This window comes from Mytilus galloprovincialis, chromosome 13 (genome assembly GCF_965363235.1).
Source record: "Mytilus galloprovincialis chromosome 13, xbMytGall1.hap1.1, whole genome shotgun sequence".
NCBI lineage: Eukaryota > Metazoa > Mollusca > Bivalvia > Mytilida > Mytilidae > Mytilus > Mytilus galloprovincialis.
The window spans coordinates 45,057,619-45,072,795 of NC_134850.1; the positions used below are offsets into that span (position 1 = coordinate 45,057,619).

The window sequence follows — 15,177 nt, forward strand, 5'->3', positions numbered from 1 at the left end:
CAAAGACCAAAGGACAATAGTGTAAATCACCAAAAACCAAAGGACAATGTGTAAATCACCAAAAACCAAAAGACAATGATGTAAATCACCAAAGACCAAAGGACAATGATGTAAATCACCAAAGACCAAAGGACAATGATGTAAATCACCAAAGACAAAGGACAATGGTGTAAATCATCAAAGACCAAAGACAATGATGTAAATCACCAAAGACCAAAGGACAATGATATAAATCACCAAAGACCAAAGGACAATGATGTAAATCACCAAAGAGCAAAGGACAGTGATGTAAATCATCAAAGAGCAAAGAATAATGGTGTAAATCATCAAATACCAAAAGACAATGGTGTAAATAACCGAAGACAAAAGGACAATGATGTTAATCACCAAAGACCAAAGGACAATGATGTAAATCATCAAAGACCAAAGGACAATGATGTAAATCACCAAAGACCAAAGGACAAAGATGTAAATCACCAAAGACAAAAGGACAATGATGTAAATCACCAAAGACCAAAGGACAATGGTGTAAATCACCAAAGACCAAAGGACAATGGTGTAAGTCACCAAAGACCAAAGGACAATGGTGTAAATCATCAAAGAACAATGGTGTAAATCACCAAAGACAAAAGGACAAAGATGTAAATCACCAAAGACCAAAGGACAATGGTGTAAATCACCAAAGACCAAAGACAATGATGTAAATCACCAAAGACCAAAGGACAATGATGTAAATCACCAAAGACAAAGGACAATGGTGTAAATCATCAAAGACCAAAGACAATGATGTAAATCACCAAAGACCAAAGGACAATGATATAAATCACCAAAGACCAAAGGACAATGATGTAAATCACCAAAGAGTAAAGGACAGTGATGTAAATCATCAAAGAGCAAAGGATAATGGTGTAAATCACCAAAGACCAAAGGACAATGATGTAAATCAGAAAAGACAAAAGGACAATGATGTAAATCACCAAAGACCAAAGGACAATGATGTAAATCACAAAAGACCAAAGGACAATGATGTAAATCACTAAAGACCAAAGGACAATGATGTTAATCACCGAAGACAAAAGGACAATGATGTAAATCACCAAAGACCAAAGGACAATGGTTTAAATCACCAAAGACCAAAGGACAATGATGTAAATTATCAAAGACCAAAGGACAATGATGTAAATCACCAAAGACCAAAGGACAATGATGTAAATCACCAAAGACCAAAGGACAATGATGTAAATCACCAAAGACAAAATGACAAAGGTGTAAATCACAAAAAAACAAAGGACAATGGTGTAAAGCACCGAAGACAAAGGACAATGGTGTAAATCACCAAAGACCAAAGGACAATGATGTAAATCACCAAAGACCAAAGGACAATGGTGTAAATCACCAAAGACTAAAGGACAATGGTGTAAATCACCGAAGACAAAAGGACAATGGTGTAAATCACCGAAGACAAAAGGACAATGGTGTAAATCACCAAAAACCAAAGGACAATGATGTTAATCACCAAAGATAAAAGGACAATGGTGTAAATCATCAAAGACCAAAAAGACAATGGTGTAAATCACCAAAGACCGAAGGACAATGGTGTAAATCACCGAAGACCAAAGGACAAGGATGTAAATCACCAAAGACAAAAGGACAATGGTGTAAATCATCAAATACCAAAAGACAATGGTGTAAATCACCAAAGACCAAAGGACAATGGTGTAAATCACCGAAGACAAAAGGACAATGATGTTTATCACCAAAGACCAAAGGACAATGATGTTTATCACCAAAGACCAAAGGACAATGATGTAAATCACCGCAGCCTACATTGTATAGACAATGATGTGAATCACCAAAGACCAAAGGGCAATGGTGTAAACCATACAAATAATACCAAAGGACAATGGTCTAAATCATCAAAGACCAAAGGACAATAGTGTAAATCACCAAAAACCAAAGGACAATGTGTAAATCACCAAAAACCAAAAGACAATGATGTAAATCACCAAAGACCAAAGGACAATGATGTAAATCACCAAAGACCAAAGGACAATGGTGTAAATCACCAAAGACCAAAGGACAATGATGTAAATCACCAAAGACAAAAGGACAATGATGTAAATCACCAAAGACCAAAGGACAATGGTGTAAATCACCAAAGACCAAAGGACAATGGTGTAAATCATCAAAGAACAATGGTGTAAATCACCAAAGACAAAAGGACAATGATGTAAATCACCGCAGCCTACATTGTATAGACAATGATGTGAATCACCAAAGACCAAAGGGCAATGGTGTAAACCATACAAATAATACCAAAGGACAATGGTCTAAATCATCAAAGACCAAAGGACAATAGTGTAAATCACCAAAAACCAAAGGACAATGTGTAAATCACCAAAAACCAAAAGACAATGATGTAAATCACCAAAGACCAAAGGACAATGATGTAAATCACCAAAGACCAAAGGACAATGATGTAAATCACCAAAGACAAAGGACAATGGTGTAAATCATCAAAGACCAAAGACAATGATGTAAATCACCAAAGACCAAAGGACAATGATATAAATCACCAAAGACCAAAGGACAATGATGTAAATCACCAAAGAGCAAAGGACAGTGATGTAAATCATCAAAGAGCAAAGAATAATGGTGTAAATCATCAAATACCAAAAGACAATGGTGTAAATAACCGAAGAAAAAAGGACAATGATGTTAATCACCAAAGACCGAAGGACAATGATGTAAATCATCACAGACCAAAGGACAATGATGTAAATCACCAAAGACCAAAGGACAATGGTGTAAATCACCAAAGACCAAAGGACAATGATGTAAATCATCAAAGACAAAAGGACAATATGTAAATCACCAAAGACCAAAGGACAATGGTGTAAATCACCAAAGACCAAAGGACAATGGTGTAAATCACCAAAGACCAAAGGACAATGGTGTAAATCACCAAAGACCAAAGGACAATGGTGTAAATCATCAAAGAACAATGGTGTAAATCACCGAAGACAAAAGGACAATGATGTAAATCACCAAAGACCAAAGGACAATGATGTAAATCACCGAAGACAAAAGACAATGATGTGAATCATCAAAGACCTAAGGACAATGGTGTAAATCACCAAAGACCAAAGGACAATGATGTAAATCACCGAAGACCAAAGGACAATGATGTAAATCGTCAAAGAGCAAAGGACAATGGTGTAAATCACCAAAGACCAAAGGACAATGATGTAAATCACCAAAGACCAAAGGACAATGATGTAAATCACCGAAGACCAAAGGACAATGATGTATATCAACAAAGACCAAAGGACAATGGTGTAAATCAACAAAGATCAAAGGACAATGGTGTAAATCACCAAAGACCAAAGGACAATGGTGTAAATCACCAAAGACAAAAGGACAATGATGTAAATCAACAAAGACCAAAGGACAATGGTGTAAATCACCAAAGACCAAAGGACAATGGTGTAAATCACCAAATACAAAAGGACAATGATGTAAATTACCAAAGACCAAAGGACAATGGTGTAAATCACCAAAGACAAAAGAACAATGATGTAAATCACCAAAGACCTAAGGACAATGATGTAAATCACCGAAGACAAAAGACAATGATGTAAATCATCAAAGACCTAAGGACAATGATGTAAATCATCAAAGACCTAAGGACAATGGTGTAAATCACCGAAGACCAAAGGACAATGATGTAAATCACTAAAAACCAAAGGACAATGGTGTAAATCACCAAAGACCAAAGGACAATGGTGTAAACCACCAAATACCAAAGGACAATGGTGTAAATCACCAAAGACCAAAGGACAATGGTGTAAATCACCAAAGACCAAAGGACAATGATGTAAATCACTAAAGACCAAAGGACTATTGTGTAAATCACCAAAGACCAAAGGACAATGGTGTAAATCACCAAAGACAAAAGGACAATGATGTAAATTACCAAAGACCAAAGGACAATGGTGTAAATCACCAAAGACCAAAGAACAATGATGTAAATCACCGAAGACCAAAGGACAATGATGTATATCAACAAAGACCAAAGGACAATGGTGTAAATCAACAAAGACCAAAGGACAATGGTGTAAATCACCAAAGACCAAAGGACAATGGTGTAAATCACCAAAGACAAAAGGACAATGATGTAAATCAACAAAGACCAAAGGACAATGGTGTAAATCACCAAAGACCAAAGGACAATGGTGTAAATCACCAAATACAAAAGGACAATGATGTAAATTACCAAAGACCAAAGGACAATGGTGTAAATCACCAAAGACAAAAGAACAATGATGTAAATCACCAAAGACCTAAGGACAATGATGTAAATCACCGAAGACAAAAGACAATGATGTAAATCATCAAAGACCTAAGGACAATGATGTAAATCATCAAAGACCTAAGGACAATGGTGTAAATCACCGAAGACCAAAGGACAATGATGTAAATCACTAAAAACCAAAGGACAATGGTGTAAATCACCAAAGACCAAAGGACAATGGTGTAAACCACCAAAGAACAAAGGACAATGGTGTAAATCACCAAAGACCAAAGGACAATGGTGTAAATCACCAAAGACCAAAGGACAATGATGTAAATCACTAAAGACCAAAGGACTATTGTGTAAATCACCAAAGACCAAAGGACAATGGTGTAAATCACCAAAGACAAAAGGACAATGATGTAAATTACCAAAGACCAAAGGACAATGGTGTAAATCACCAAAGACCAAAGAACAATGATGTAAATCACCAAAGACCTAAGGACAATGATGTAAATCACCAAAGACAAAAGGACAATGATGTTAATCACCGAAGACAAAAGGACAATGATGTATATCACTAAAGACCAAAGGACAATGGTGTAAATCACCAAAGACCAAAAGACAATGATTCGAATCACCGAAGACCAAAGAAAAATGAAAGTGTTAACCATCAAAGACAAAAGGACAATGATGTAAATCTCAAAAGATCAAAGGACAATGATGTAAATCATCAAAGACCAAAGGACAATAGTGTAAATCACCAAAGACCAAAATATAATGGTGTAAATCACCAAACACCAATAAACAATGGTGTAAATAACAAAAGACCAAAGGACAAGGGTGTGAATCAGTAAAGATCAAAGTACAATGGTGTTAGTCACCAAAGACCAAAGGACAATGGTGTGAATCACCAAAGAGCAAAGGACAATGATGTTAATCACCAAAGATCAAAGGACAATGGTGTAAATCACCAAAGACCAAGGAACAATGATGTGAATCACCAAAGACCAAATAACAATGATGTAAATCAACAAAGACCAACGTATAATGATGTAAATCACCAAAGACCAAACAAATGATAGTGTTAACCACTAAAGACAAAGAACAATGATGTGAATCAACAAAGACCAAATAACAATGATGTAAATCACCAAAGACAAAAGAACAATGATGTAAATCACCAAAGACCTAAGGACAATGATGTAAATCACCGAAGACAAAAGACAATGATGTAAATCATCAAAGACCTAAGGACAATGATGTAAATCATCAAAGACCTAAGGACAATGGTGTAAATCACCGAAGACCAAAGGACAATGATGTAAATCACTAAAAACCAAAGGACAATGGTGTAAATCACCAAAGACCAAAGGACAATGGTGTAAACCACCAAAGACCAAAGGACAATGGTGTAAATCACCAAAGACCAAAGGACAATGGTGTAAATCACCAAAGACCAAAGGACAATGATGTAAATCACTAAAGACCAAAGGACAATTGTGTAAATCACCAAAGACCAAAGGACAATGGTGTAAATCACCAAAGACCAAAGGACAATGATGTAAATCACTAAAGACCAAAGGACAATGGTGTAAATCACCAAAGACCAAAGGACAATGGTGTAAATCACCAAAGACAAAAGGACAATGATGTAAATTACCAAAGACCAAAGGACAATGGTGTAAATCACCAAAGACCAAAGAACAATGATGTTAATCACCAAAGACCTAAGGACAATGATGTAAATCACCAAAGACAAAAGGACAATGATGTTAATCACTGAAGACAAAAGGACAATGATGTATATCACTAAAGACCAAAGGACAATGGTGTAAATCACCAAAGACCAAAAGACAATGATTCGAATCACCGAAGACCAAAGAAAAATGAAAGTGTTAACCATCAAAGACAAAAGGACAATGATGTAAATCTCAAAAGATCAAAGGACAATGATGTAAATCATCAAAGACCAAAGGACAATAGTGTAAATCACCAAAGACCAAAGTATAATGGTGTAAATCACCAAACACCAATAAACAATGGTGTAAATAACAAAAGACCAAAGGACAAGGGTGTGAATCAGTAAAGATCAAAGTACAATGGTGTTAGTCACCAAAGACCAAAGGACAATGGTGTGAATCACCAAAGAGCAAAGGACAATGATGTTAATCACCAAAGATCAAAGGACAATGGTGTAAATCACCAAAGACCAAGGAACAATGATGTGAATCACCAAAGACCAAATAACAATGATGTAAATCAACAAAGACCAACGTATAATGATGTAAATCACCAAAGACCAAACAAATGATAGTGTTAACCACTAAAGACAAAGAACAATGATGTGAATCACCAAAGACCAAATAACAATGATGTAAATCAACAAAGACCAACGTATAATGATGTAAATCACCAAAGACCAAACAAATGATAGTGTTAACCACTAAAGACAAAGAACAATGATGTGAATCACCAAAGACCAAATAACAATGATGTAAATCAACAAAGACCAACGTATAATGATGTAAATCACCAAAGACCAAACAAATGATAGTGTTAACCACTAAAGACCAAAGGACAATGATGTAAATTTTAAAATCATTTTTATGTCTTATATAAGTTCTTATCTGATTCTTTATCAGTTATAGAACCAAATATATGAGTAGAAATGTACTTTTTCCATAATATGTAAAACACAACATTTACGTGGTTTGTAGAGGAGGAAAATATTTGCGGAAACGTTAAAAGAAAACAGGAAATAAATTGTTTAATTATAATTTCTTGGAAAAATAAATAATTTCGTTTAGAAAGGATATAAATTCTAAATGTTTCTTAATGATTTAAAAAAAAAATTGTCCCGAAAAAAATCCAATTTTTCCCTCACTTCCTCATTTTCATCACCTCCTACTCGCAATAAAAGATGAATCGTTCGCGCCTTAACATTTGAGATATGTTAAATAATATAAAAAAGAAGATGTGGTATGATTGCCAATGAGACAACTATCCACAAAAGACCAAAATGACACAGACATTAACAACTATAGGTCACCGTACGGCTTTAACAATGAGCAAAGCCCATACCGCATAGTCAGCTATAAAAGGCCCCGATAAGACAACGTAAAACAATTCAAACGAGAAAACTAACGGCCTCATTTATGTAAAAAAAAAATGAACGAAAAACAAATATGTAACACATAAACAAACGACAACCACTGAATTACAGGCTCCTGACTTGGGACAGGCACATACATAAATAATGTGGCGGGGTTAAACATGTTAGCGGGATCCTGTATACAAAAAGAATCATTTAATTCTTATAATTACAATTTTGTGCAATTTAGTGCTTTAAATTTGAAATTCATTAGTTTTTGGGTAAAGATTGCATGAAATGCAATCAATACATTGCATCCTATGGTAATTTCTTGATTTCTAAATCTTCCAAGCTAGGCTTTTGATTATAACATTCAATACATCTTATCCATGAAAGTTTCCAGACATTTATCAATTTAATATATGCTCAGATATTCAAGTCACAAAATAATGTTAGTACACTAATCAAGAATATTGCATAACTTTTGCAAGGTACAGGAATCTATTATCTTTTCTAAAAACATAAATGATGTCATTGTTAAGTCATCTTTAAAAATCTGAGTTATCGTCCTTTGTCCAGAATTGTTGTTGAATTAACTACAACCAATGCAAATTAAATTCACTTCCCACTGATCAATTAAAGAAATCTTTACCCTTCAGTGCTTACAAGCACTTTGATTCTGTTCATTGTTTTAACAGTGTCACCGAGTTTATGTGTAGCCAAAAATGTGCATTTTATTTGGCAATAAAATATAAAATTTAGATTACCTCTGGCAATCAAAATTACGAAGTCGTAAAAAATATATAAATGTAATGAACTCACCTATATTACAGTTGTGATCACCATTATGCCTCCATCCACTGCTACATACCGTTTGGTAATCATATACTGGATAATGTTCAGTTCTTCTACTCCAGCAGCTTGACAAATACATATAAATGATCAATGCAGTTTTACTAAATAGATTTCCATTTGCTACAAATTATCAGATGCCACTGTCGAATGATCATAAAATACAGACCCTAAGAACTCTTGTAAATACTGGATTTCTTAATAGTTTCGACAAGAGCGTCATTCATTTTGTAGAGGACTCTATATGTATAGGGTTACAATGTACATTAAGAAAAGTTCGAGTAGTATTGACCCCGAGTGGTGAATGAGGAATCTAACTATGGTCACTTGGTTCTTCTTGCGATCGGCAGTAAACCATAATACCAATGTGGCCTGTTGCATGGCAACATTTCTCTCCCAATTCAATATTCCCTCATTTTGAAATGGCGATCTAATTTTCCCATCCTCCATCCCGAACGGTCTTTATTACAGGACCTACATATTGTATGTATTGTAAATTTTTGATCGTCCTGAACATCCATGAAATATTTGCCACTGAACGTTGAACAACCAACAATCAACCAATCGAGTTATACTGGTAGGATTCTTTGGGCTGTCGAAAAATCATTGAGTACAAAATGTAGGTATTTGAAAAATAATTACACCTTATATAAGAATGCCAGATTTTGATTTGTTGTAAGCCAGTGTATTTTTCGCATATTCTAACCTTTTTTCCTCATTTCAATCGAATTTGCCTGCTTTTCACCACTGCGTGAATTTGCCTCAAATTCCCCTCTATGCCGGGGTATTAACTATTTTGGATATTCTCTTTTTATCAAGCCTCTTCCCGCCAAAATTATTCGGAACCTTTCTCAATGTATCCCGATTATTAAGACAACATCGTTAGGTAGCAATACACAGTTAGGAAAAAACTTAAAATTGACACTCATAATTTTTAAAGACCCTCTTTCCCCAGGTTCCTTTCTAACAAATAAGGCTTAATATTAATGTTATGCATGTGTATATTTATAGAAAGAGAACATTCCATAGATTTGATTTTTGATGGTTATAATGATGAAATATAATCTCTTTTTGGTGTAACCATGGCAACAATCTGCATTTATTTGATAAAAAATATTGCAAAAAAGGGGGGTGAACATGTCACAAAAGTCTCCAAAGTTTGGTCTAAAGGAAAATTTCAATCAATTACAGTGATACCTCTCCAGAAACCATAGACATATATCTATCAAGAGGTCAAACAAAATTCATATGCATTTCTGCTCGTTTTTCCATAAAATTGTTGATTTTACACTACCATAATTTATGGACCTATGGGCGGTATGGTTAGGAAAATATTGACTGTCAAACAGAAAAATTCCTTATAAAACATGCTAAAAACATTCTAACTGTTCATATAAACCCACTAAGAAGTCTATATTATTATTTAATGTTGAAAAATGTTTTAAATTGTGTATGCATTTAATGAGCATGAGGTAAAAGTGTCTCTTATGTATGTATAATTCCCCCGGTACTACGATTTCCCTTCACTTGTACAAACAGTGTCAATCAAAACATACTAGTATTCGGTGTAATTAAACTTACATCCAAGCTCCTTTGTTCTACCATGGTTGATCTGAGCCGTATCATCCCTACCAGATCACCCCAGGTTGAGTTTTTTTGGTTTTTTTTCCTTTGTTTTGTAACATTTTGGGGGGAATGCATAATCCATAATAAAACTATTAATTGAGAAAAGACACTCGTGCAAAATTTATGTAGAAAAAAAAAATGTCTATGTTGGGATTTGAACTGAAGACCTTTTGCATATCAACCCACGACACATAGCTCTACACCAGCATGACTGGCTTTCAACTTTTAGTAATTTAACATATTTTAAGGAAGTAAAATATTTTCATAAGTGGGGCGAGTTGGCAGTCCTTTATTCAGTGGGGTTTTAAACCTTTTCATCAATAAGGCTAATTCAGACTAATTGTTCAATAGGATTTTACCCTTTTCATAAGTGGGGCGAGTTGGTAAACAAGAGTGGGCGATTTAGTGTGGGCCAATTAGCCAGTGGGAAGATATTTAAGCATCGTGTTCGAGGGTCATAGAGGATATATATTATATAGTACATGTAATGTATAAAGTATATTATAATGCATGGTTGTGTGGCGTTCTAAACTTGATTGTAAATGGTTTTCCGTTTGATCTAAAACAGTTCGGATGTAAAAAAGTTATCCCAATCAGACTTGGTGTGTCAGTGTACTAAGATCACCCTCTGGCCTCCGTTTGTGTTGAATAGTGGAAACAGTTTGGGTTATTAATGCGCTACTTTAAATTTTTGTTACATTTCGACCGAAGGAATTTGATCTTTCTGTAGGGGGCATAACCCCTGTTTTATGTTTCTGAAAAGACAAAATCAGCTTTTACTATATAACCAAAGGTCGTAGACCCATGGGGTCTTCAGCAATTACATTTGGGACCATTGACCTTAAGGATGTACTTAGGTGAGGTTTTGGAATTTGTGTCAAATGTTCGGACTCCTTGGTTTTTTTTCCATACAATGCAATATAAAATATTTTACTCCATAACACCCATTTATGATTTCATATAAGACTTAATAGCTCATTATTAATAGCTTACATTCCTGGCCATGTTTCAACGTTGCATGGACGTCTTGTATTCCAGTAGCGTATATATTTTCTGGTGTAGGAGTGTCTGAAATGTAAAAGAAAAAAGATTGTCTTAAGAATAGATTATTGGATAGAAACGGTTAACTCAATAAGTTTATTTCATTTCTAACGGTTAAATTCGTAGACTATATTTCTCACACTCCAAATATACACGTGTATGTCAATTATTCCAAAATATTGGACAGAACAATTAGAAAACACAACCACAAAAAAATACACGTACAAGCAACATATCGTACATCATATGATCCATATAGTCTAGGTTCGACTTACCAGGTGTTCATGCTGATATCATAGTCAAGAACTTCTTCAATGGTTGTCTTACATATATGTCAAATCTTATTTTTTTATGTTATTAAAAAAAATATATAGCTGATTATGGTTTTTATGAAATCATAATTTGTAATGATTTAGAGGATGCCATATTGTCTGTCTTTTAGCACGGGTGTCATTCGGTTTAACGAGAGAAATGATCGTGAAAGAATATCTAAGGCACTGTAAGAATCGGAACACATTTATTTGGTGTACAGGATGTTTGTAGAGATCTGTATGGCATGGTATTCTGACCTTGAACTCTTTTTATGAACAATTGACAATCTTAAGCGCATTTGACACTTCTAGTAAGACCCTTGATATTATAGACGTTCAACAAATATACTATCATAAGTAAAGCAGACGAGACATTACAGTATTTGCGCTCTGGTATTCTATAGTCTGTAGTATATGGTTAAATCAATCCACATCTACGTTGTATACAAAGAACTTAAGAAATAAAATTGAGAAAGGAAATGGGGAATGTGTCAAAGCGACAACAACCCGACCATAGACCAGACAACAGCCGAAGGCCACCACTGGGTCTTCAAGGTAGCGAGAATTCCCGCACCCGTATGTGTCCTTCAGCTGGCCCCTAAAAAATATGTACACTAGTACAGTGATAATGGACGTCATACTTAACTCCGAATTGTACACAAGAAACTAAAATTAAAAATCGTACAAGACTAACAAAGGCCAGAGGCTCCTGACTTCGGACAGGCGCAAAATTGCGGCGGGATTAAATATGTTTATGAGATCTCAACCCCCCCTAATACCTCTAGCCAATGTAGAAAAGTAAAGGCATAACAATACGTACATTAAAATTCAGTTCAAGAGAAGTCCGAGTCCGATATCAAAGGATGTAACAAAAGAAAATAAATAAAATGACAATAATACATAAATAACAACAGACTACTAGCATTTAACTGACATGCCAGCCCCAGACCTCAATTAAACTGATTGAAAGATTATGTCTTCATCATATGAACATCAGGCACAATCCCTCCCGTTAGGGGTTTAGTATCATACTATCATAAAATAGATGAGAAGAACATAACCCGTGTCATGCCAACAACTGTTTTTTAAACAAATAAATGTGTTTAGTTCCAATGCAAAGACCCTATAAGTGAATCAATATTAAAGCCAAAATATGCAATCTTTAATGACCTGACAACAGTATCGTAACTATATCCCTTCTTAATAAATCTGTTTAAAGGTTTTGTAAGCTTTTGAGGTGAATACTGACATTTTTGTGCACTGTTGCACAAAATGTTGGTTATTGTTCAATCTCAAATACTCATGAAAGATGCTGTTTTGCCCTAATTTTTTGTTTGATGGATATCATTTTGGTTTAAACGTTGCATATCCATATTATTGGCTAAATAGTGTCTGTCTGCCTGAATTGCACTTGACCGATTCTCGAGTTGAATCTTTCACACTTATTTAGACACGTTTTTAGTTGTTGTTTTTTTTTACTTTCGTGGTAAAGTGTTGAATAGAAAATAATAATAGTTTTAATTTTCATCCTTATCAAAATAGTTACAGGCTTCAACCAGTTGCAGGTTTATCAAATGGTAAAAGAAATACAGATTTTTGATTACTAGTATTAAGTCTGGTCACGCATTATCTTTCACGACCAAAACAATGCGTTGCCTGATCTTTCACGATCAAGTTTGATGGAAATTCAACAAATTCAAGGTTTTCATATACAAATTAATGCTTTTTAGGGAAGAACATACTTTAATTTTACTTTACAATCATATACACCAAAGATTAAATTTCAAATATATCATAATAAACTGAAATATGACCATTATAGGTACACATTTTAGCGTGTTATTTGTAATTAATTTCATAGACATGCATTGCGCCTTTTGTGTTTTTTCATAAAGTTCTGCATTTTTTCTTTATCGTATTTCACAGTTATGATAAGGAAGTTAAACCATTTTGACAGACATAATTTTTGTTCGGATTTGTTCCGCATTTTGAAAATTAAGCGATTTTTTTCAAAAATTCTGAACTAGAATTTACATGAAATGTCTTTCACGATCCGTTACCAGAGCTTTCACGATCGTCTCTCAATACTTGACCGCCGTTAGATATTCTTTCACGATCATTTCTCTCGTTAAACTGAATGACACCTGTGTTTAGGACAACTATACAATTTGTAGACATCTATGTCTGTTGGTGTTTTGTGCTTTGTCATATTGTGCATACTCAAACATCTTTTTTTTCATATTGTATAAATGTTACGTTGACACGGTTTGAGAAACTGCTATCAATAAACGTATTGTCTTTTGTTTGCATGTTAACAAGTCACCAATACACCTTGAACAATTATAAGTTTTTAAGTCCCAAATTTATAATGTGCATTTCAAAATTTCATAATTTTAAGAAATACGCATATTTCATTCTACAAAACCTCGGCAGGTCTAGCATGAAGATGCATACGACACATCTCGGCAGTATAGTAACGGAATCAGCCGAGGGTTGCAAAATTTCAAATCAGAAAATTAAATTTCGAGTTAAAAAAAAAGAAAACATTTTTACGTTAAAGTTAACTCTTGAAAGTTTCACTTTTAAAAATCCAAAATTCAGGGTCTAAAAAGTCTTTAAAGTACTATTTGTATTAAATTTTTAATATTATCAGTTTAGCAATAAAGTAGCCGGAGCCTTTGGTGCCGAATATACGGTGTGGATATTTCTCATTATATCTCATGATTGCCTATAATTGCTTATATCAACTTTATTTGAACTTTGATGTAAAGTCATACCACATATTTTTTTATTTTATTTTTTTATTTTATGATTCAATCAGTCAGTTTTAAAAATGCTTACAAAGCCATTAAATTTCAGTGTTCCGTTTTACTTGAATACTTTGCTGATCATTACAAGTTGTGAATATATATTATTATATACAAAACAAGAATGTGTCCAAAGTACACGGATGCCCCACTCGCACTATCATTTTCCATGTTCAATGGACCGTGAAAATGGGTAAAAAATATAATTAGGCATTAAAATTAAAAAGATCATATCATAGGGAACATTTGTACTAAGTTTCAAGTTGATTGGACTTCAACTTCATCAAAAACTACCTTGACCAAAAACTTTAACCTGAAACTCGCACTTTAATTTTCTATGTTCAGTGGACCGTGAAATAGGGGTCAAAAGTTTAATTTGTCTTTAAAATTAGAAAGATCATATCATAAGGAACATATGTACTAAGTTTCAAGTTGATTGGACTTCAGCTTCATCAAAAACTACCTTGACCAAAAACTTTAACCTGAAGCGGGACAGACGGACGAACGAACGGACGGACGAACGCACAGACGGACGAACGGACGAACGAACGGACGCACAGACCAGAAAACATAATGCCCCTCTACTATCGTAGGTGGGGCATAAAAATGTAATAGAAAGTATTATCTTACCCCCTCCAGTTCTGAGAATATACTGGATTCAACAACAGTACAGCAAGAAAACTCAAAATAAAACTATATTTCCAGTTCATAATGATCTGAATGGTTCAATGACAATTCATGAGAATGAAATCTAAAAGGAAATTGTATATCTAACTAAGTGAAACATCACGTGACTTCGATGACGTAGCAACCGCCATCTTTCGTAAATCCGTCTCTTAAAAATTTCATAGGCATTTCAATAAACTTTAATATACCCGTTTATCCGATCCGTTTTTCTGATTTTTGAAGCTCTTTCCATTGTCTTCGTGTAATGCGGGAAAGAGGGGGTATGGGCAGACTAAGGAGGTTGCCTCCCCTTTACCGTTGAATGCTTAGTTGTCGCTTTGCTTTACATGTTTCTGTGCACTATTTTAACTACGAAAATTTGGGGAGCTGTCGTTCACGTTCTTTCGAGGCCTCCTGGTGAATAAAACAAAGATGTCTATATACATTTATTTTGAGTCCAACCATAAGAGAAATCTAATCAAAATA

General features: G+C 34.4%; 1 protein-coding gene across 1 annotated transcript in view; it reads right to left on the reverse strand.

The window, feature by feature from the left end:
* Nucleotides 1-14,771, reverse strand: part of LOC143057950 (uncharacterized) — a 55,916-nt gene extending 41,145 nt beyond the window's left edge. The window contains exons 1-3 of the mRNA XM_076231421.1: nt 14,656-14,771; nt 10,860-10,934; nt 8,211-8,308 (exon numbers count right to left, since the gene is read on the reverse strand). Of these exons, the coding sequence (XP_076087536.1) occupies nt 8,211-8,308; nt 10,860-10,934; nt 14,656-14,735 (253 nt within the window). The 5' untranslated portion in view covers nt 14,736-14,771. The remainder of the gene's footprint in view (nt 1-8,210; nt 8,309-10,859; nt 10,935-14,655) is intronic.
* Nucleotides 14,772-15,177: the final 406 nt, after the last annotated feature.